Source organism: Limanda limanda, chromosome 22 (genome assembly GCF_963576545.1).
Source record: "Limanda limanda chromosome 22, fLimLim1.1, whole genome shotgun sequence".
Classification (NCBI taxonomy): Eukaryota; Metazoa; Chordata; class Actinopteri; order Pleuronectiformes; family Pleuronectidae; genus Limanda; species Limanda limanda.
This window is the reverse complement of record NC_083657.1, coordinates 2869582-2892700: the sequence shown is the minus strand read 5'-3', so window position 1 is coordinate 2892700 and position 23119 is coordinate 2869582. Positions and strand designations below refer to the sequence as shown.

Below are 23119 nucleotides of genomic sequence, written 5' to 3'. Positions count from 1 at the left end.
AATAACAGATTCAGGATTTACTCAAGATCCACTTAGTAACTTTCTCTGGAGCTTTTGACCATATAGTGCTGATTGAGTTGGAAACATCAAAGACAGATGAAAGGCCGGTGTGTGATTCACACAGTTGTGTACTTTATTGTGTACTTTACTTCTGAGATATTTGTCATTTAAAGTTGTTTAGTTGAACCAGCATCAGCTCCTGACTCTCTCTCTCTCTCTCTTAATCCTTCTGTTATTGTCTGTCTGTGGAACTTTTTTAACCTTCCCAACATTTCTTCCATTTAAAATTCCAAACTGGCTCCAGATGTTTAATTTGCAGATTGTTGCTCGGGGGTCAAAACAACGAGACCGAGCAAATAAAACTTTAAAATCTGCAACCGGCTGTTTTTTTATTCCAAAACTTCTCCAGAACCGTTTGTTTGTAAACTTTCGAAAGAGACTCTGGACGTCTCCGATGCTTTTCAGGACTTTTCCAGACGGGCTCAGAAACCCAGAGAGGGGGGTGTTTGGTTTTATGTCTGTTTTAGCGCTTATGGGTCCTCGGGGGGGTTGAAATCACAGCAGCACCGGGGTGACCGTGGAACCGGACACCTGAAGAAATCTGTTTCTTCCATTTAGGTTCAAATGTAATTCAGGTTTACATAACCTCACCGAGAACTGTAGAAACTCTCTCGTGTTCACAGGAAACGCACAAACTGTAGCTTCTCGAAAAACACAAAACAAAAAACACAGGATTAAAAACAGCGACCACATCACCCCCCCCCCCCCTTATTAAACTGTTATCCTCTGGAAACACTCGGCTCATGTTTTCCTCTCGCTGCCTCCATCCCTCCGTCGCCTCGGGGGCCGAAGGGGTCCGCTCCATGTTGTCTTCATTAGAGCCACCGAGCGTCGACCTGGGTTGGAAACATGGTGTGTGTTTGTGTGTCTGAATGTGTGATGGTGTGTGTGTGTGTTTGTAGAGGAGGCCGAGTCCGCCGGCTCCTAAACCACATTCTTTAAATTCCCTGTAAACAAGAGAAAGAGAGAGAAATGAGAGGTTTGGGGGGGTGAACACACATGTTATAACACACATGTACACAACTAGCAACACCCAGCCCCCCCCCCCCTTCACACACACACACAAACAGGGAGGAAGAAACATTATAAGTGGGAAACAAAACAAGGACAAATACACAAATGAACAGGAAAAAACAAACACAAGATGGAAGCAGTGACACGAGACAATGCAAATACAGGATCAGTATGGAAACGACAACGTTAAGTAACACAAAGAGCGCACACACACACCCACGCACACACGAGCCGACACAATAGCCTCATTAAAAAGTCTAGTCGTCGGTTTACTTTCTATGTAACGATGCAACAAAGCCTCTTTGTGGGTCTATTGTTATGTTAAATTGCCTGCTTGTGAAAAATAAACATGTTGCACACACACACAGACACACACAGACACACACACTTGGGTTGGATGAGTTATTGCCCTCCTCTGAGGCAGTGAGGGAGGATGTCCTGTCGCTCGGCCATTGTGGGTCTGTGTGCTGAGTCATGTTCTGCTGCCGTGACAACAGAAGAGCTTCAACACTTCACTGTGTGTTTTTAGTTTCTTGGTTTTCGTCTCTTCAGGTTTTTTATCTGACGGCAGTTTAACGGCCGACAGTTGACAAAACACGTTATCTCCACCCGGAGGAGAGAGAGAGAGAGAGAGAGAGGCGCTGACAAGGCAGTTTCTGTTTCTACGGCAACGAGAGGAAAAGTTTCAGAGAATCACGATGTGAGATGAAAACAGGAAAAGAGGAAGTTGGCTCCCGACAGGAAAACAGCCCCGGGGATATTTACTTAAAAATATCTATATTTATTTAAACATGAACTTTTATCTCAGGACAAACTTGTTGTGTAACTTTCTTTTCTTCTGACTCATCCCTCGCTTCTTCTGTCTGTTTTCAACTGTTCAACCAATAAGTCTTGAATAAAAAATAAAATAAAAATACTAAAAAATTTTAGCACTTAAATGGCACTTACTAATAGCATTTTGTAGTTTTGCTTTATTTTTGAAGAAATTGTACTTTCTTGATTCTTGTTGTTCTTGGTTTGTTCCCTCGGGGTTGTTGCACTTATTGTGAGTCGCTTTGGATAAAAGCGTCAGCTAAATTAAATGATATGTAATGTAATAATAAGTCAACAGACAGAAATGTGTTTAATAACCAAACACTTCTGATGAGCCGAGCAGGAAACAGATCAATACATAGTTTTAGATTCTTAAAAGCAGAGGTGTAAAGTAACGAATTACATTTACTCACGTTACTGTAATTGAGTCGTTTTTTTGTGTACTTTGTAATTTTTTGAGTAGTTTTTGAAATGGGTAATTTTACTTTTACTTAAGTTGAATTTTTGGTGGGTACTTTTACTTTTTTCAATCAGAATCAGAATCAGAAGGTATTTATTGTCAAGTAGGTTTACACCGACCTGGAATCTGCTCTGGTTATTGGTGCAAACAATGAACATAGAAACATAAAAACACAATAAATACACCACAAATGAGAAAAACAATAATAATAATAAAAAAAACAATATATATTTACTCACTATTTACTTCTTATTTACTCACTTTTTCTAATATTTATACAAGGTAGCATTAATTTAGACATAAAAATATCTATATAAAAATATAAAAAAAGATAAAAGATATAAAAAGTGAAGTAAAAAGTGAAATGCAAAATGCAATGTAATGCAGTTTTCAGCTGTTCAAACAATAAGTCAACAGACAGAAATGTGTTTTAATAACCAAACTCTTCTGATGAGCCGAGGAAGAATCAGATCAATAAAAAGTTTTAGATTCTTTAAACGTGTTTTGAATCATTGTAAACTGAAGATTTAGGGTTTTTGGGATCAGAGGTCGGATCAAACAAACAATCTGACATAAACCTGAGAGTTTGAAAACCTGAAACTAATTTCTAACAACAAACTACTGATGTAGAAATATCATCTTTCTTCTTGCTCGCCCCCTGAATCCACTCTCTCACTTCTCTTTCCTTTCCAGATGTGGACGATGGGGAATTTTGCCGAAGTGACGAGCGACCGCGGATATTTACAACCTGCAGAACTTCATCCATCACAGCGTTGTGTGTCCTGCTTGTAAATCTTTGTGTGAAAGGCGAGAGGTTGTGTTTCCCCCCCACCCCCGGGTCCATTTGTGTGTTTGTCAGCAGGATGACACACAAACTACTGAACAGATTTCCATGAAAGAGAAAGAACCAGTTACATTAAGTCGAGGATTTTGACACAAGGAGGATCCAGGGGTTTGATTTTTAACTTTCTTTCATTTAAATACATCTGAGAAATTAGTGAAAATGTCTGTTACTACTGAGTGGCTCTAATTAAATGATCTATAACTGAACTCAGGAGCAAATTCTGGGAAACCAGGTCGCTGAATGAGCTGCATTGTTCAGAAACGTGTTCTTCATCTGTTAAAGAATCTTCTGTGTGTTGAAGGTGGAACAAGCAATTAACCAATCCCTGTGTCACCTCCGGGTTCCAGGTGTCCTCTCAATGAGAGCAAAGGGCCCAAAACAAACAAATATTAATGAATAAAACACAAGACAATAGATTGGTTGACTGAGGTAGCAGCCCCCCCGACAATGAGCCGGACCTCTTTGCATCTGATATTTAAACAACGTGGGCGCTGGACCTGGAAATGAGAACAGTGTCGGTCTGAAACTCACAGTGACTACACACAGTGGCCTGGTGCTGCTTTGCGTCAGATGTAAATTAGGACCCTGTGAAGGTGTGTGTGTGTCAGAGTGTGTGTGTTTGTGTGTGTTAGAGTGTGTGTGTGTGTGTGTGTGTGTGTGTGTGGGTGGGACATGTCATCACAAGGAAGAATTAACGTGCAAAAGCTGGAAGGATGTAAAGATGCTGCAGTATTTCCCTGCTGACACACACAGATAATATAAGATACAATCACACAGTAACGGCTGGCAGTTTACACACACACACCAACAGACACACACAGAGTCACACACACAGGCCCAGGGGAAATCACACTAGCAGAGCCTCGTAAACAGAGGACAGTGAATACACAAACAGCTGCTGTCGCCTCGGACAATCCCTGAATAAAAATCACATTTTAATTAATACTGACGTTTTACAAGCCCCAGTGTGTGTGTGTGTCTGTGTGTGTGTGTGTGTGTGTGTGAGAGGGACTGAGAGAAACAAAAGGAAAGAGTGAGTAACTCCCTAAAATGAACATTTAAAGATCCATAAAGCTCACTGGCTCTTGTGCTTCTGAATCGTCTCGAGGTTTTAATGCTCGTCCCAGTGGCTGTAATGAGTTCAGTCTCACAAACACACTAACTGGACAGTTTATGTCGGAACAACAATAAAAGCCGGACTTTTATGATCTGAACTGAACTGAACTGGATCGACTGGGAGTTGGTGACACGGCGACTTTTCATCCGGCGCCACCGACCGTTAGCATCGGTGCTAACGTTCAAACACGGAAGCTGCCACACGCCAAACCATCTGTCGTTAACATACATGTGAATAAGTCAACCGTGGCCACGTTAGCTGTAAATTAAATTACTTCAACAGTGCAAGATGGCAGATTTCATATCACTTCTGTCCTGCATCGTTTAAAAAATTGCGTACTCTGCTTTAATCGTCACAGCGAGTTCAACATCTGGCTCCGAGACATCACACATGCTGAACCACGATGGGAAGAAGAGAAAGGACTTTGAGGGGGATTAGAAGTTGAAGATTCAAAACGTTACAGTTCATACGAGCCAGCAGACAGAGCAGATGTGGACACAAACACACACACACACACGTGCAAACACACACTTGCACAAATGCACGCAAACATACAAACCCTCACACTGCCCAGTTTCTCGGGGAAACCAATGTTTATAAGCAGAGCAGCACTTCCAAACCCAGAAAAACACTTATCCAGCCCGATGAGGTCATGTGGATATGTTTGCCTAGAGGTGTGTGCATGTGAGTCTGTGAGTGTGTGTGTGTGTGTGTGTGTCTGCATTAGTGGAGTTAGCAGACATGTGGATCTTTCTCTTAATCGCAGGCAGACACAAAAAGACACGTACGTTGACTCCACGGCCTTTAAAACCCTAATGCTGTCACGTTCTTGTTGAAACGCTCGGTGACACAACCACGTTCTGGTGAAAAGTGGTTTCTGACAAGACGGAGGTGGAAGAGAAAGAGAGAGAAAGGAGAAAAGAGAGAGAGGACGTTGAACAGACGTGACAGGTCGAGAGCAGGATGGAAACTTCAGTGGGAGAAGGACAAGAAAGAAAAAAGTCCCCCGGATTCACATACTGTAAATATATTATATGTAAGAGTCTGATGAAAACAAAGAGTCACGTTGAATCATCTTAACGATGAACTTCAATTAAAACATGAATCCTTCCCTAACGAGCAGTCGACAGCTGAGTCTGAACGAGCAAAGGGAAGAAAGAGAACGAGAGATCTGATAAACGACAGGAGTGTCTGCGTTTCATTTCTCATCCCTCCTCCTCCTTCTATTCCCTCCCTCCATCCGTCCGTTTGTTCATCCGTCTGTCGGCCCTAATAGAAGCCGTATGACTCTGGTTGTGATGATTTAACGCGAGCCAGCAGAAAAGAAAAGAAAAGAGAGAAGTCCTGTTCCTCTGATTTGATGCGACCTGGAGTTTTTTCAGAGGGCGGAGCTTAATGCTGTTTGGATAAACCCGACCCAGCTTCCAACACGGCTCTTGTTGTGATTCGCTGCGGTGCAACGACTTGTTCTGTTTGAATCCACAAAGCTTCGGTTGCTAATTGAGTCCGAGCAGCAGCTTCCACCGTTAAAGTGGAGATTTGAAAACTTCCTCTCCGGTAAACACATTTGAAAACAACAAATCCCACCTTTATAGTTTTATTCTGTCACTGAATTCACGATAGAATTGTTGTGGGAGTTTGCAGTTGTGCGTCCGAGGCAAACAGGAAGCAGAGGCGACTCCACAGTTGGTTTTCAAACCCCCGACGCACGAGGATGGAAATGAGAAGCGGACGAGATGGAACTCTGACGTGTCGACAGCGAATCGAGCGACTGATAAGAAGCAATGAGGAAGTGAAGGCGAGCGTTTTCCAAACAGTTTCAGGCCCTTGAAAGCCCCGGAGTGGTCGAGTGGCAGGCAGGTGTTACCGTAGCAACGCTGACGCACTTTTTAAAAAAGGGCCTGATTCTAAAGAAAAGGAAGAAGTGTTTCCTTTGGGCCTGTGGCGAACACTCTGTCTACATATTCTTACACTCATAGTATATTATATTACCTATTGTATAGTCAAATACTTATATTCATACCTCTACTATATATCATATATTGTATCATACTCTCTGTATATTCTTTGTATACATAAGTCTATATACACATATTTATACATGTGTACATGTTATAATTATTATCATTATATTACTATTACTATTATATTTACTGTTGCTTCTACTGTCTAACAATAACATTACCATCATATCATCAGTACTATTACCATCATCTTGCCACTGCACCTTATCTACCTATTTTATTTTATTTTATCTTGTGCTTTTGTTTTTTTATTCTTTCTACCTCAATATTTCTTATTTTATTCTATTGTATTGTATTTTATTGTATTCAAATATATATGTACGACTTAATTTCCCTTCTGGGATGAATAAAGTAATCTATCTATCTATCTATCTATCTATCTATCTATCTATCTATCTATCTATCTATCTATCTATCTATCTATCTATCTATCTATCTATCTATCTATCTATCTATCTATCTATCTGTCAATATATCTATCGATCTGTCAATATATCTATCTATCCATCCATCCATCCATCCATCCATCCATCCATCCATCCATCCATCCATCCATCCATCCATCCATCCATCCATCCATCCATCCATCCATCCATCCATCCATCCATCCATCCATCCATCCATCCATCCATCCATCCATCCATCCATCCATCCATCTATCCATCTATCTATCTATCTATCTATCACACGTCTGCACCAAAACAGATTTCCTACTTCTCTGGAAACTGGGCTGAGCCGGGTTTGATGTTCCGGGCGTGAACTCCACCGAGCGCCGAGCTTCACGCTTGTTTCTCTTTGCGGCGAGCTCCCGACCTCACATCCACTCGCTCTCTCTCTCCCGCCGCTCGAACCCTTCGCCTCAGATTCACCCGGTCGGTCGGGTCTCGTCTGGCTGTCAGCGCAGAACTCCAAAGAGCCGGAGACACTCGCTCGCAGGAGAACACACAAACATGAAGGGAACGTATAGAAACACAATGCTGCAAAAATAGAAAACACCACATGTGTGGAGAGACCCCGAATCGGGTCAAGGGGGCTTGTGGGTAAAAAGAGCCGGGTCGACACAATACTCACACACACACACACACACACACACAAACGGCTGTTAAGAACCACAAGGACGAGAACAAACAAAAAGAAGAAGAAGAGGAACAAGCCGCACGGACGAGAGCAGAGCGGGAAACCACAGTTAATAAAGAGCCGGGGACAAAAGGGCTTTAGGTGAGAGATGGTTCAGAGAGTCGCACACCAACAGACACACACAACTGTTTACACACCACGCCCTCAACCACACCTGTGCATCCACATCACACCCATCCACACACACACACAGACACACACACACCTCTGATGGTGCCGAGGACCTGGTCCAGGTGTTTGGTGTCGTTCCGGTCCGGTCGGCAGCTCGGGCTGATCTCCAGCGAGTAGTCGGGTCCGTATTTGGTAAAAAACTAAACACACACAGAAAGAGAGGAAGAGATTAGTCACAAATAAATCATTACAAACACATTTAGATGGATTGTGTAACTGCCGCACATTGGCAGTTTGTTTAGTTGGTTAACCTCCCGTTTTTGGTTCCTACTGGTTATAATGGCACTGGGGCGGAACTAATTGCCGCCGTCATATGTTTCCTACACCACACCTTTAAGCGACGTACCTAGCCAAACAGCGCGAAAGAAGCAGCACAATCAATAAGCTATAAATTAAAGTTAAAAGTAAAAGCACATAAGAAGAAGAAGAAAAAACTATAAAGGACAAGCAATAAGATAAGATTCCCTCAAGTAGTAAGCAGTGGACGAGGTATGTTTATCATTTATTTATATCTAAGAAGAATGTGAACGATTTTATTGTGTTGCTTTCAATTGCATGGTGGTGCGTGATAGTGATTTGCATACTATGTAAAGTTGTGAATATGTTTATGTAAGTTAAGTTTGTAAATGTGCAAGTTAATATTGAGCTGCGGGCTGTATGTGAGGTGTGTGTGAAGTGTTTTTTGGTGTAATGTAACACCTGTTGTGCTGCTGTAAAAACGGACATTTGCATATTGTGAATTTGTATTTATTTTCATTTATTTTTCTCTCTAAACCCAGTTCTCACGGGTTGGTTCGACCTGGAAATAAAACCCCGTTTTCTAACAAAGACCTCTGGCCTCGTGTGAACTACTTGGGAGCTACAGATTGGATTATGAAATAACGTTTAATTTCTCTCAGTCAAACGTTCACATCTGCACAGAGTCGCTGCAGCCGAGCGCCAGAGAACACTTTCTCCTCTTTGTCTGTTTTTTTCTTTCTTTTCTTTTTTGAAAGAATGCAGCTGCTTTCCTGGAAAATATCGGAATCCGTTTTTGGACTTTGAAGAATCCGACTGGGAAACTGACTGATGATGAATGTTTACTCAGGCTTTCACGGATCATTCCTCAAAAAGAAAAAAGGGGAATACACCGAAAAACGAGGGGAAATAAAGAAATCAAACCAAACTTTCTGAATATCGAGCAACAAACTCGTTTCCCCTCTGCTTGACCCACAAATCCACTTTTATATTTTACTGATTTATTCACTATATTGTGCATTATATACATTTATTTAAGCTACACACCTAATTCTGATTTAACCAGGACCAGGAAAGTCAAGGGATTCACTGAACTCATTCATCCTCTGGGAAGCATGAACGTCGAGACACATGTTCTTTATATCCCCTGAACTCTGTGTGTTGTCTTGAAAGTTGCATGAACACAAACGAGTGTATGAGACAGTCAAGTCTGGTTCACGTGAAGAGAAGAAACTGCAACGCGGAGCCCAGAAGACGAAACCACAAATCAGTCCAACCTCCACTGAGACGGCCCGGGCCCTCACCAACTTGAATAAATAAGTCTGAGATGATTTCAGCAAAATACCGAAGGCTCCTGGCAGCGTCGGCCCAATTCCACGAAAACAGAACCAGCCAACACGGAAAAAGAAAAACAGGTGGAAACCCAGCGAGTGGGTTCAGGCAGAAGTGAAAACCAGCGCACGTCAGATGAAAGAATGCATTTCTGGGGAATTGGTCGTGAGTCGGTGCCACGAGGAGCAAAACAAACTCAGTGGCCGGGTTTGGACCACAAGTGCGTCAGTGCATATGCGGCGGGTGTTTTGAAAGCTCTGGACTCCGATGACTCAGCAGAACCAGCTCAGGAACCCGAGTCCATGATCATCACATGTTCACCTGTTCGGAACCGGCCATGAAAAGAACCCAGGCTTTTTTCTGAGCTTTCGACTGAGGGTCATTGTCTTCTTCTGCAGAGGGTTGTGAGTTCTCCCCATAGATTCCACCACATGATGTAATTGCGATGACACCAGAGCAGGAGATGTGGCTTTAAAGATTTTAAAGCTCTGAAGAAAAGAACCCGGGGTCGCGACCTGTTTTTCTTGAACGTTACACACGATGGAAACCCGCGTATGAAATGAGGGATTATTAGATTAATAGATAGATTGGGCGAACTGATTCTGAAAACATGCTGTAATAACTTCTACCCACGATTCCATGGAACATTTGAATTTGTGTCACTAGAGAGGACTTCAGAAGGTCTGTGGGCGACACACACACACACACACACACACAAACACACACACACACACAAACACACACACACAGACACACACACACACACACACACACAGGCTCGAGCAGATGTACACACAGCTGAGCCGAGCCAACGTGCACGAGGAGGAGAATACTTATGTTTACTTGAAAGACAAAGGCTACTCTGTCTTTGTTGAACAGCCCTGAGCCTATGGGTGTGTGAGTCAGAGGGGGGGGGGGGGGGGGGGGGGACTGATGCTGGTGCTACAGATAGTTTAGATAAATATCAGCTGCGACAATCACAGTTGTGTGTCACACAGAGAAGGTCGAACTGACTTTTATAATCCGTGCAGAACCCAGACTGCAGGAGGCACATAGGAACCTTCTGATGGTTGGATGTTCAGTAGGAATAGTGCATGGAAACAAATAGGACTAAGAACATGTAACTAACATCATTGTGTAGCTGAGTTCATGAGGAATCAGTCTGTTTGTGTAGCAGGTGAAAGAACCTGCACGGTGAAGTTCAACTTGGCCGGTTGTGCGTTTGTTTGATGATGTCGAGCAGAGTTTACGAGAGAGGAAGCTTTGCCAAGAACTTTGATTGGCAGATCTTTGGTAGGAAATAAAAGGTTGATGAGCGTACATGTGTGTTTTTGTGTTATTGTGTTATTGTGCATGGGTTTGTACAAAAGGTAAGGCTCTGTTGTAATGTGTGTGTCTGTTTCCAATTAACTCCGATGAGTTTTTGTGTCTTAACCTCCGGTCTCAACTGAGCTCAACAGGAGAGTAGTTAACACAAATGCACCAGCACACCCGCTATGTATTCCCATGAACCCAGTGCTCTGTCTCCTGCTGTCCAGCAACACACACACACACACAAATCACACACACACACACACACACACACAAATCACACACACACACACAATCTCCTGCTGCCTGCTTGTTTGCCTTGGATGACCATGGGGAGCGGAGAGACAGAGGAAGAGAGGAAAACAGAGGAGCAGACACTCCGAGAGGAAATACTGGTTTTCCTACAATATCTCTAACATTCTTATTATTATTCCTGAAACTCTGTCCACAGAGATAACTGATAAACGAAGGACATCAGCCGAGGCCGGGTGAGGCAGCATCGTCATCATCACCTGGACAAGGTCACGAGACAGAAAACACAGCTGACCGGCTCCAGAGATAAATACTGAAGGGTCTCTGCTTGTTTAACTCGGACCCTCGGCCTATCACTCACTGCTGGAACGAGCCGGTTTGTATGAGAAACACGGCCCTGGACTCTGAGAGCTGCCCGTGTGTGTGTGTGTGTGCATCAATGTTATTAATGTTTTTCAACTTCAGACAGAGTTCAAATAAGTTTGGAAACACTGTAAGAAGAAATATTTATCCTTATTTGACTTGTACTGTTTGAACTACAGCCTGAAAAACATGGATTTCTGGAGGAGGACGCTGATATTAGAGAGTAAAACTAGTTCTGATACCAATACACCATCATGTAAACAAGTTCAGGTTCATGTGGATTTAAGGCAAAACACGTGTGTCAGAGTGTGTGTTCGTGTGTCCATCTGTGGACAGTGTTGTGTGTTTGTTTTCACAGTGACCAGCAGGATGATGAAGGACACTGAGCTGCACAGCGGGGGGGGAAAACGTCTCGGACAAAACAAACGCACTCCGTCTGCGATCACGCCGCTATCGCATAAATGTTTTCAACAAGGAGAGAAAGAAGAAAAACGGCTCCATGCCCGAATCACACACACACAGACACACACACACACACACACACACAATCCCTCTCCCACCCTGCCTGACTTTTCATCAGTCCATATTTTCTCAACTGTACAGTATTTTAGTCCCTTTAAGAAACTATACTCCATATTTAGCATTTGTAGGATATTTGAAATGTATAACAGACACAAGGACAGTGGGTTTAAAATGATAATTTGTGATAATGATATGATAATAATTTAAACTGAACACTGGTTCCATCTTCTGGGATCAAGTCGGTTCATGAACTTCAGACACGACAACGTTCAGAGACACAACAGAGACACGAGTCCCTGAAGGGAAACCGAGCAGGAAGCTGACCCGTTCAACTTCCTGTTTGTGAGTCGCAATATTCACCAGAAAATCTAAATCAGTCAAATATCTGGATTTTTCTATGGAAGAGAATCTGTAATCAATTAATAATCAGAAATAATCTAGAAATTAGTACATAAAGCATTAAGTACTCAAAAGGCACTTCTGGCGAGAATGAGTGTTTTAATATGGGAAATATATTTAAGTGTGTACTTACAGACGTCATTAATTATGATTGAAAATCAACAATTACTATATATTATATAACCTCAATATTAACAGCTATGCACCACTTCAGATTGTCCAAACATTTCCTTGTTCTTTCATTCTCATATTCATACAGACGACATTGGTCTTCAAATATATAACAGGCTATCTACATTTAATTGTAAAATACAATATTATAAAGTTAGAGGGGAAAGCAGCATTGAAGTCAGCAAGCGTTCTATTACTTCAGAAATCATTTTTCTGTGTCATTTTGTAAACAGACAAATTTTCGCATGTCTGAACACACACACACACACACAGACACACACACTCCACGCCGGTGAGGTTTCCGGTGATTGAGCCGGTGACTCCGGCGAGGGGCAGGACAGGAAGTGGCTGCAGACAGGAAAAGAGGAAGTAGAGGGGCGGGACGCTTCCCTGCTGCCAATCTGGGACATGGGACCAGAGACGTCCTCCCTTCCTGTGCGGCTCGGAGACACACACTTGTGTGTACGTCCGTTGCGTTACCACGAGGTAAAGATTGTGGTTTCTACCTGTTTCCAATAAGCAGTTTCACATCTAACTGCAGAATAACCATCAGTTTGTACAGTAACAGAAGTGGAGAGGAGAGCAGTCACTGTCCATATCTCCACAATAAGAGGTCATAGTTTCAGAGAGTGAAGAAGAGAAAGATGGGAAGGTGAAATCTGGATCTGAGCCGGTTCTGAGAATCTGGTCGATGCGTGTTTTGCCCATGAGGCAGCGGGGGGGCGGCCGCAGGAAGTTTTGGATCTGTGGTTTGTTTTCACCGAACCACAGCTCGGCTGGAAGGAACTCAGCTGCTGGGAAGTGACCAGGGAGGAAGAGGAGGAGGAGGAGGAGGAGGAGGAGGAGGAGGAGGAGGAGGAGGAGGAGGAGGAGGAGAAGGAGGAGGAGGAGGAGGAGGAGGAGGAGGAGGAGGAGGAGGAGGAGGAGGAGGAGGAGGAGGAGGAGGAGGAGGAGGAGGAGGAGGAGGAGGAGGAGGAGGAAGAGGAAGAGGAAGAGGAGGAGGAGGAGGAGGAGAGGAGGAGGAGGAGGAGAAGGAGAAGGAGGAGGAGGAGGAGGAGGAAGGAGGAAGGAGACAGGAGACAGGAGAGAGGAGAGAGGAGAGAGGAGACAGGACAGAGGATACAGGAGACAGGAGAGAGGAGACAGGAGAGAGGAGAGAGGAGAGAGGAGACAGGACAGAGGATACAGGAGACAGGAGACAGGAGACAGGAGAGAGGAGAGAGGAGACAGGACAGAGGATACAGGAGACAGGAGAGAGGAGAGAGGAGAGAGGAGAGAGGAGAGAGGAGAGAGGAGAGAGGAGAGAGGAGAGAGGAGAGAGGAGAGAGGAGAGAGGAGAGAGGAGAGAGGACAGAGGACAGAGGATACAGGAGAGAGGAGGGAGGAGAGAGGAGAGAGGAGAGAGGAGAGAGGATACAGGAGAGAGGAGAGAGGAGACAGGAGACAGGAGACAGGAGACAGGAGACAGGAGAGAGGAGAGAGGAGAGAGGAGACAGGAGACAGGAGACAGGAGACAGGAGACAGGAGACAGGAGACAGGAGACAGGAGACAGGAGAGAGGAGACAGGAGAGAGGAGAGAGGACAGAGGATACAGGAGAGAGGAGGGAGGAGAGAGGAGATAGGAGAGAGGAGAGAGGAGAGAGGATACAGGAGAGAGGAGAGAGGAGACAGGAGACAGGAGACAGGAGACAGGAGACAGGAGACAGGAGACAGGAGACAGGAGACAGGAGACAGGAGACAGGAGACAGGAGACAGGAGACAGGAGACAGGAGACAGGAGAGAGGAGACAGGAGAGAGGAGAGAGGACAGAGGATACAGGAGAGAGGAGGGAGGAGGGAGGAGGGAGGAGAGAGGAGAGAGGAGAGAGGAGAGAGGATACAGGAGAGAGGAGAGAGGAGACAGGAGAGAGGAGAGAGGAGAGAGGAGAGAGGAGAGAGGAGAGAGGAGAGAGGAGAGAGGAGAGAGGAGAGAGGAGAGAGGAGACAGGAGACAGGAGAGAGGAGACAGGAGACAGGACACAGGACACAGGAGACAGGAGAGAAGAGAGAGGAGAGAGAAGACAGGAGACAGGAGACAGGAGACAGGAGACAGGAGACAGGAGACAGGAGACAGGAGACAGGAGAGAAGAGAGAGGAGAGAGAAGACAGGAGAGAGGAGAGAGGAGAGAGGAGAGAGGAGAGAGGAGAGAGGAGAGAGGAGAGAGGAGAGAGGAGAGAGGAGAGAGGAGACAGGACACAGGAGACAGGAGACAGGAGACAGGAGACAGGAGACAGGAGAGAGGAGAGAGGAGAGAGGAGAGAGGAGAGAGGATACAGGAGAGAGGATACAGGAGACAGGAGACAGGAGACAGGAGACAGGAGACAGGACAGAGGAGAGAGGGGAGAGGACAGAGGAGAGAGGAGACAGGAGACAGGAGACAGGAGACAGGAGAGAGGGGAGAGGACAGAGGAGAGAGGAGACAGGAGACAGGAGACAGGAGACAGGAGACAGGAGACAGGAGACAGGAGAGAGGAGACAGGAGAGAGGAGAGAGGAGAGAGGAGGAGGAGGAGGAGGAGGAGGAGGAGGAGGAGGAGGAGGAGGAGGAGGAGGAGGAGGAGGAGGAGGAGGAAGAGGAGGAAGAGGAGGAGGAGGAGGAGGAGGAGGAGGAGGAGGAGGAGGAGGAGGAGGAGGAGGAGGAGGAGGAGGAGGAGGAGGAAGAGCAGGAAGAGGAGGAGGAGGGAGGTGCAGGTTGAATTATTAAAGAAAGGCAGATGGGCAGAACTGGATGTTTACCAAACCCTGTTATTAAACCTCACAGCTGCACCGCTGCCTTATGAGCATGGAAAATCATTCTCAGAAATATATAAATAAAATCATTTGAGATCATTTGAGCTTTTTTAACAACCCAATATATATGAATTCCCGTGTATTGACGTCAGAGGTCGGACTTGTTTACCAGCCTGGTAACGGTTACACCAACAAATCAAAGTTAACCGGTGAAACCCCGGGTCTGGTTCTCCTGGGTGAAGAGAGCGGGCTGGAAAGGAATCAAACTCCCGGGCCTGAACCATTGTCCCAGTCCCGCCCCTGGGCTGGACCACCAGCACACAATGGGGGGGTCAAACGCGTATCAGCAAACCACCGACACACAATACAAGTTATCGGCGAGGGTTAATGACTTTCAACCTGGCAGCTCCAGCTACAAAAGACACGTTGACTTGTGTTTTGTTAAGATTGCGTGTCTTCCACTGAGAATGTGTGTGACGGGAGCACGGCCATTGTGTGGGTTATCTGCAGAGTCGTATTTTGTCTGGTAATCAAGGGAATATTACAGAACTATTGTTGATGTGACTGGGCAACTCTGAGTGATGGCTGTGTTTTTAGAAATACTAATTTTAGACATATTTGCCAAGTAGACGTCAAAAAGTTTTGGATACTCAGAAAAAAGACGAGATTGAGTAAAAACACATTTAGAACAAATCAAACCAGATTTGTTTGGGATCAATATCGGGAAAATTTGAGTAGATGGATGTTTGAAACAAATCTATTTCACTATTATTAAATCTCCAGGTGTTTTCTCCATTTTATCATATGACTACAATACTAAAAATATATATATACACAAAATCAAACAAGAGCCCAGTTGATTATCTGACTAAAGTGAAGGTTTGTAGGCATCTGGGTTTTTGTCTACAGTAAAGCACAAGGGTGGACACACACACACAGACACACACACACACACACTCACACACACACACACACAGACAGACACACACAAACAGACACACACACACGGGTACAAAGGTAGTTTTTGTTCCCCATGTTGCTGGAACTTCAGCTTTGCTTGGTCATCATGGATAAATGCCCCTCTTATCGAGCACAACGGGCACAGACAGAGCCCAGACACACACACTCAAACACACACACACTCAAACACACACTCAAACACACAAACACGCACATATAGCTGTGCAATACTACGACTTCAGGAGGAAATTGACCTTCAAAATAAGTCTTTTGAACACAAATAAAAATAAAAAAGTGAATGGGCACTTAGAAAGGTGTTTGTTTAAACGTGAGTGTGTGTGTGTTTTGTGTGTGTGTGTTGTGTGTGCGTCCCCTCATCATCATCCTCTGTGGCAGCTGCCCGCACTGATAGTTGCTTTGTTTTCAATGAGTGCTTCTTAATGAGGTCAAAGGCTATTTAGGGCCATTGGACGCTGACGAGGAGAAACAAGAGGCACCTTCATCACGGTCAGAACACACACACACACACACAGACACACACACACACACAGATACACACAGCTATTCATTACATTTGACCAAGACAAGGTCTAAAAAATCAGCTGCTGGAGAAAGAGCCTCTTTGTGTGTGAGTGAATATCCGAGCGGCAGAGACAGATGGACGGATACCTGTTTGATTTACTGCTTCACAGAATGAAGAGCGCTCACATGACAGTTCTTTCACAAACACAAATTACCGGGACATTTTCCTGCCTCACTAAATCAAACCTGCAGAGAGAAACTTGTGTCCCCCCCCCCCCCCCGTCAGATAAGCTACTGTACGTGAGCTCATAACGTCCATCTCCTCTTTTCTTAATCATTCCTCCGAGGTCACTTTCATCTGGAGAATCAGGAACTTTTAAATCTCCACCGTTCTCCAAGCTGCTGTAGTTTACTTGGTCTCCATCATATGACTTTAAATAAAGATGGATGACACATCTCCCCCGATATCATCATATAAATCATTAGAACCAAACTTTAACATCCATCAGTGTGAGAAGAACTACCTGAAATTACCTAAAAATGTATTTCGCTTGTATTTTAACTAACATGGAGGAGGTTGGGTTTATGACGCATACTGCAGCTGGCCACCAGGGGGCGATGGATACGCTTTGGCTTCACTATTGTTTGTTTTTTGTGTCGTCCGTCTTTATTTACAGTCTATGGTTAAAACAGGAAACTTCATCTTATTCAGAAAGTCAATTAAAAGTATTTCCCAAAGTAATCAAGTAATTATTTAACTTAAAGTTACAAAAAAAGTGTATTAAAATCTGTAATACAGTAAATAAAAGTTCACCTTGCTAAAAGATGAAATGTGAAGGTCTGTGGTAGATGAGGCGAACGGAAAGAAATTGTCAACGCTACTACAATTCAAACGCACACACACACACACATACACACACCAACACATCTCTAGGATGCTGTAGTGTACTTGTCTCCATCATACGATTTTAAATAAAGATGGATGACACGTCTCGCCTTCTATATCATCATATAAATCATAATAAACAAACTTTAACATACATCAGTGTGAGAAGAACTACCTAAAACTAACATGGAGGAGGTTGGGTTTATGACGCATACTGCAGCTAGCCACCAGGGGGCGATGGATACGCTTTGGCTTCACTTTTGTTTGTTTTTTGTGTCTTTCTTCTTTATTTACAGTCTATGGTTAAAACCGGAAACTTCATCTTATTCAGAAAGTCAATTTAAAGTATTTCCCAAAGTAATCAAGTAATCATTTAACTTATAGTGACTAAAAAAAGTGTATTAAAATCTGTAAATGAAAGTTCACCTTGCTAAAAGATGAGATGTGAAGGTCTGTGGTAGATGAGGCCAACGGAAAGAAATTGTCAACGCTACTACAATTCAAACGCACACGCACACGCACACACACACACACACATACACACACCAACACATCTCTAGGATGCTGTAGTGTACTTGTCTCCATCATACGATTGTAAATAAAGATGGATGACACGTCTCCCCCTGTATCATCATATAAATCATTAGAACCAAATTTTAACATACATCAGTGAGAGAAGAACTACCTAAAACTAACATGGAGGAGGTTGGGTTTATGACGCATACTGCAGCTAGCCACCAGGGGGCGATGGATACGCTTTGGCTTCACTTTTGTTTGTTTTTTGTGTCGTCCGTCTTTATTTACAGTCTATGATTAAAACAGGAAACTTCATCTTATTCAGAAAGTCAATTTAAAGTATTTCCCAAAGTAGTAATCAAGTAATTATTTAACTTATAGTGACTAAAAAAAGTATATTAAAATCTGTAAATAAAAGTTCACCTTGCTAAAAGATGAGATGTGAAGGTCTGTGCTAGATGAGGCCAACGGAAAGAAATTGTCAACGCTACTACAATTCAAACGCACACACACACACACACTAAACACACACACACACACACACACACACACACACCTGGAGACAAACCCCTTCACTGAGAAGTGGGCGGCCATCCTTGATTAGTCGGAGTGACTCAGCAGACGGCGAGCACAAGGGGGGTGTGTGTGTTTTTTTGTGGCTTTTTTTGTGTGACGGTGCAATGAATGAGCACAGTTGTACTCATGTGGGAATATGTAAATGTGGCTGCGGCCATAATAGAGCGGGTTTGTGTTGTTTCACCTCGTGGTCTGGTATCTCGGAGGAAAGGGTCTTTCCCAGAACCGCGGCGGTCAGATAGGTCCAGCAGCGAGCCGTGTTCGCCAGGTTATAACCTCCTGGTGAGAGAGGAGGAGGGGGGGGGGGGGGGGGGGCGAGTTAGGATTAAGAGAGGCGAGTTATTATGTGGTTACAAGCTGCAGCTACTGAACATCGCTTCTCCTGATCACAGCTTAGTGCCGGGAAAGTTCCTCAAAGTCAGACGGACAAAACTAATATTCTAAAAACCTGATGTGATTTATGATTCTACAAAGAGGTTCAGTTTGGACCTGTGTTGTTTGTCGTCAGCCGGATAACACAATAACTACACAACAGATTTCCAGGAAACTTGGTGGAAGGATGAAGAAAGAACTACATTTAGAGACATGTGTTTTTCCTGGGAATCTGTATCGTGGGTTTGTTGTATAATCCTGCTGACAAACAAACAAACAACACAACACAACAAAGATCCTTGTGTACAGAGCAACTTTCAGGAAATTCTCCCTCAGCCCATGAGACCGGGAGTTTGAAAACCATGAGATTCTTGTTTTATTGTCAATTCTGCTCAAACAAGACATTTACTCTTTAATACAATATCCTCTGTTTATGCTGATTTCTTCTGGTTCTACGATTATGAAACTCTTGAGTTTGTGCTTCAGGGAGGGAACTTTTCTGTGGTGGATTTTATTTGCCAACATTGAGAGAAAAGGCAGAATATTTTTGGTTTTAAGGCAGAGTCGTAAAATAATCTGTTAGTTTGGTATTAAGGGGAAATTACAGTGGAATGTTCGAACAGTGCCACTGCAGCTTTTGGTTTCTTGTAAACTCCGGAGGGTTCGACAATTTACTTTAATGCAGAACAGGAGAATCGAAGAACTTCAAGTCAAGATCAAATCGTGGACTCAACGCCACAAACTGGATGCTCAAGTGTATCGACACAGGAAAGACGAATAAAAAAGGGATGAAGGATGAAGAGGAGCAATATAAAACCCCCAAAAAATAGGAGGATGTAATGAAGAGAAAGTATATGGGACAGAGAGGGAGGGAGAGAAAGGAAGAGAGGTGGGATTGTAGTTGAGTAAAATGGCTTCATTGTGTCGTATAATTAGTCGCTATCATCTGGCCGAGGGCTGAGGGTCTGGAACAGAGCACGGTGTGTGTCTGCGTGTGTGTGTGTGTGAGTGTGTGATTGTGTGTACTGTATGTGCGTCTGTAAATGTGGATATGTGAGTAAATCACTGACGTTCAAAGTCAAAAACAAACAAGATAAAAGATGATTGTCGACCTTTCATGAAAACCTTTCACACACATGAACGTACACCTATGCAAACACACACACACACAAACACACAAACACACAAACACACACAACACATCACAGCCGTACCTCCTCCCAGCAGCAGAGTTGGGAGCTGCCACTGCAGGACGTACTGGAGACACTTGCCCACCCCCACCGGCGTCATGTTGAAGGAGCACATGGGGTCGCCCGCCATGGTGTCGGCGCCGAGCTGCATCACCACGGCCTCCGGGTTGAACTGCGCCCGCACCTCCTGCATCACACTGCACAACAAGTGGAGGTAAACACAGGATGGACCAATCAGAGGGCGGTTGACTCAAGGTAACGTTCAAGTTGGGAAATGATGAAACCAGAGTGAAAGTAAAGATGAAGCTAAAAGATCTAAGTCATAGGAAACGCCATCTGGTGCTTCTACTTCTCCAGCTCGGTTACCACGGCTACTCTCTTTTGCACAAATGTAGTTTGTTTTACGGCTTCAGAAACTACAAATAAAGCAAATATTACTTTTGAAATCCGCATTATATTTACTGTTCACTACTTAAATCAGTAAAATCTGGTCCTGTGTTTTACTTTGAGGTTTTCATGGGAATCTGTGAAAGCCAAGGACAGAAAAACTTCAGCTGTGAAAACCTGAGTTGGAGGGAATCCCCCCTGTTGAAGTGCCCTTGAGCAAAAAACCCTGAAACTGGCGCCCGCTCCAAGGCGAGCGTTCCATAACTGACCGAGACCTTTGACCTCCAGGGAGGGGCCCTGTGGTCAGGAGAGGGGAGGGGACATAGGATTTCTCCTCAGGGGTCCACGAGGAAAACAATTCTTCAAAGTCGACTCTGAGCTGCAGAGGGAATTTCCAATATTTCACCGCATGTGTGTGTGTGTGTGTGTGTGTGTGCACCTGGTAAAGATCTGGTAGTATCTGTCGTCCTTGATGCCGTCCTCCAGGGGGACGTTCACGGCGTACCAGCGTCCTTTCCCCAGCCCCGTGTCACACATGTCTCCTGTACCTGAACACACACACACACATTTATCTTTCACTACATGTTTCCGTTCGATAGATTATCACAAAGAAAACATGTTTCCTATTTAAGATCGGCGAGAAACAAACCTGGGAAGAATCCAGGGGAGAACTTGTGCAGCGAGACGGTCATGACTTTGGAGGTGAAGCTGAAGGCGTCTTCCACACCTGCAGAGAGAGGAGGAGGAGAAGAGAAAGAAGCTATAGGGCGGTTGATAGATGATGACAAACCTTTTAAAGCCTGTATGTATTGTGTGTGTGTAGGGTTGCAAAATTCCGGGAATATTCAAAGTTGGAAACTTTCCATGGGAATTAACAGGAATTAACGGGAATTAATAGGAATAAACTGGAAATGTTGTGGGTAATTTATACTAACTGTATTTACCTTGTCATATACAGACATAAATATAAACATTTTGTTGTGTCATAGGCTGATTTGAGCCCTGAGGAAACTTTGGGCACTTGACTATATGCTTCTGCATCGTTGTGTCATTCTTAACATAGGTCTTTGCACAGTATTTGCAAATGTACACAGCCTTTCCTTCTACATTGGATGAGGTGAAATGTCTCCACACATGAGATAGTGCACGTGGCATTGTTCTGTAGAATAAGATGAGAACAAAGTCTGTAAAAAAACACTAATGCAATGCCAGAGATATAAATAGTTAGACAAACAATTGGAATCGTCTGTACTCATATTTTACAATTGATGGATAAATGAATGGAAATAGTCTAGATGAACAGATGAACAATCCTCAATCAGCATGCTAATATATTTCCCCAGTAATATCATGGAAACTTACCTGACTAGTCCTGCACTCTACAGCAGGCCTCAATAGCCCTGCTGTAGAGTGAAGCATGCTGGGAGTTATCTGTGCATGTGATGGAGGAATGCACAGTGGAGGCTTGAAACTCAACGTTCCGCCCCTTTGCAACCCTATGTGTGTGAGTGTTGTGTGTGTGTGTGTGTGTTGTGTACCATCTCCGTGATGCAGGTCAACGTCCACGTAAAGCACTCGCTCATACTTCTCCCTCAGTTTGAGGATTCCCAACACGGCGTCGTTCACGTAGCAGAAACCCGACGCCTCGTCCCTGGAGGAGAGAGACGGAAAAAGAATAAAGTATTTATCTTTCATAAATTCTTTGTTCTCAAATCGCAGATCTATGATATGATATCTGTGGGTGAAGGTGCTGCCTCACTTCTTCGCGTGGTGCCAGCCCCCGGCCCAGTTGATGGCCACCTCACACTTTTGGTCCAGCAGACACTGAGCTGCGGTGAGTGTAGCGCCCCCTATTGACGCCGCGTAGTCGAATATCCCCTCCACCACGGGACAGTCGTAACCTGGGGCAACACAGGAGGGCAAGAGGAGAAAAGAAACATGATAAAACAATAAACAATAAAGAAAAACGTGCACAATGCTGGTTTGAAATCAGTTCCTTTTTATATAGAGGCCGTTATTTTAAATACTCTGATAGAAAAAGGAAGCTCATATATTGATAAGAGTGTAACATACTGGAGATATTGTTTACATATCCTAAAACGTACATTTATGAAAAAAGGGAAATGAAGAGAACAATGAAGAGAGGAAGACAGAAATGAAGAGAATGGGCGTGAAGGATAGAAAACAATGGAGTGTGGAAGTAGAGAGAGAGAGAAAGATCTTAATCTAGGGAATAGGTGGAGCCTCCTGCAACGAGAGAGAGAGAGAGAGATGCACCGGAGGGAGAGAGAAAGGTGTGTGGAATACAAAAGGAGGAAGAGGACAGGATGAGGGATGAGCCGAGGATGTGAAGAAGAAGCAGTGGAGGGGGAGGAGGGAGGAGGGGAGGAGGAGAGAGGAGAGAGGAGACAGGAGAGAGGAGAGAGGAGAGAGGAGAGAGGAGAGAGGAGAGAGGAGAGAGGAGAGAGGAGAGGAGAGAGGAGAGAGGAGAGAGGAGAGAGGAGAGAGGACAGAGGAGAGGAGAGAGGAGAGAGGAGACAGGAGAGAGGACAGAGGACAGAGGACAGAGGACAGAGGACAGAGGACAGAGGACAGAGGACAGAGGACAGAGGACAGAGGACAGAGGACAGAGGACAGAGGAGGAGGAGAGAGGAGGGAGGAGGAGGGGAGGAGGAGAGAGGAGAGAGGAGAGAGGAGGAGGAGAGAGGAGGGAGG

The 23119-nt window shown here is 44.3% G+C and overlaps 1 protein-coding gene across 1 annotated transcript in view; it reads right to left on the bottom strand.

Moving 5' to 3' along the window:
• Positions 1 to 782: 782 nt before the first annotated feature.
• The window catches only part of hdac8 (histone deacetylase 8), a 27072-nt gene continuing 4735 nt past the window's right edge, over positions 783 to 23119 (bottom strand). Inside the window, exons 4-11 of the mRNA XM_061066196.1 lie at positions 22164 to 22305; positions 21943 to 22055; positions 21054 to 21131; positions 20844 to 20952; positions 20042 to 20214; positions 18640 to 18734; positions 7675 to 7780; positions 783 to 1007 (exon numbers count right to left, since the gene is read on the bottom strand). Coding sequence (XP_060922179.1) covers positions 985 to 1007; positions 7675 to 7780; positions 18640 to 18734; positions 20042 to 20214; positions 20844 to 20952; positions 21054 to 21131; positions 21943 to 22055; positions 22164 to 22305 — 839 coding nt within the window. The 3' untranslated portion in view covers positions 783 to 984. The remainder of the gene's footprint in view (positions 1008 to 7674; positions 7781 to 18639; positions 18735 to 20041; positions 20215 to 20843; positions 20953 to 21053; positions 21132 to 21942; positions 22056 to 22163; positions 22306 to 23119) is intronic.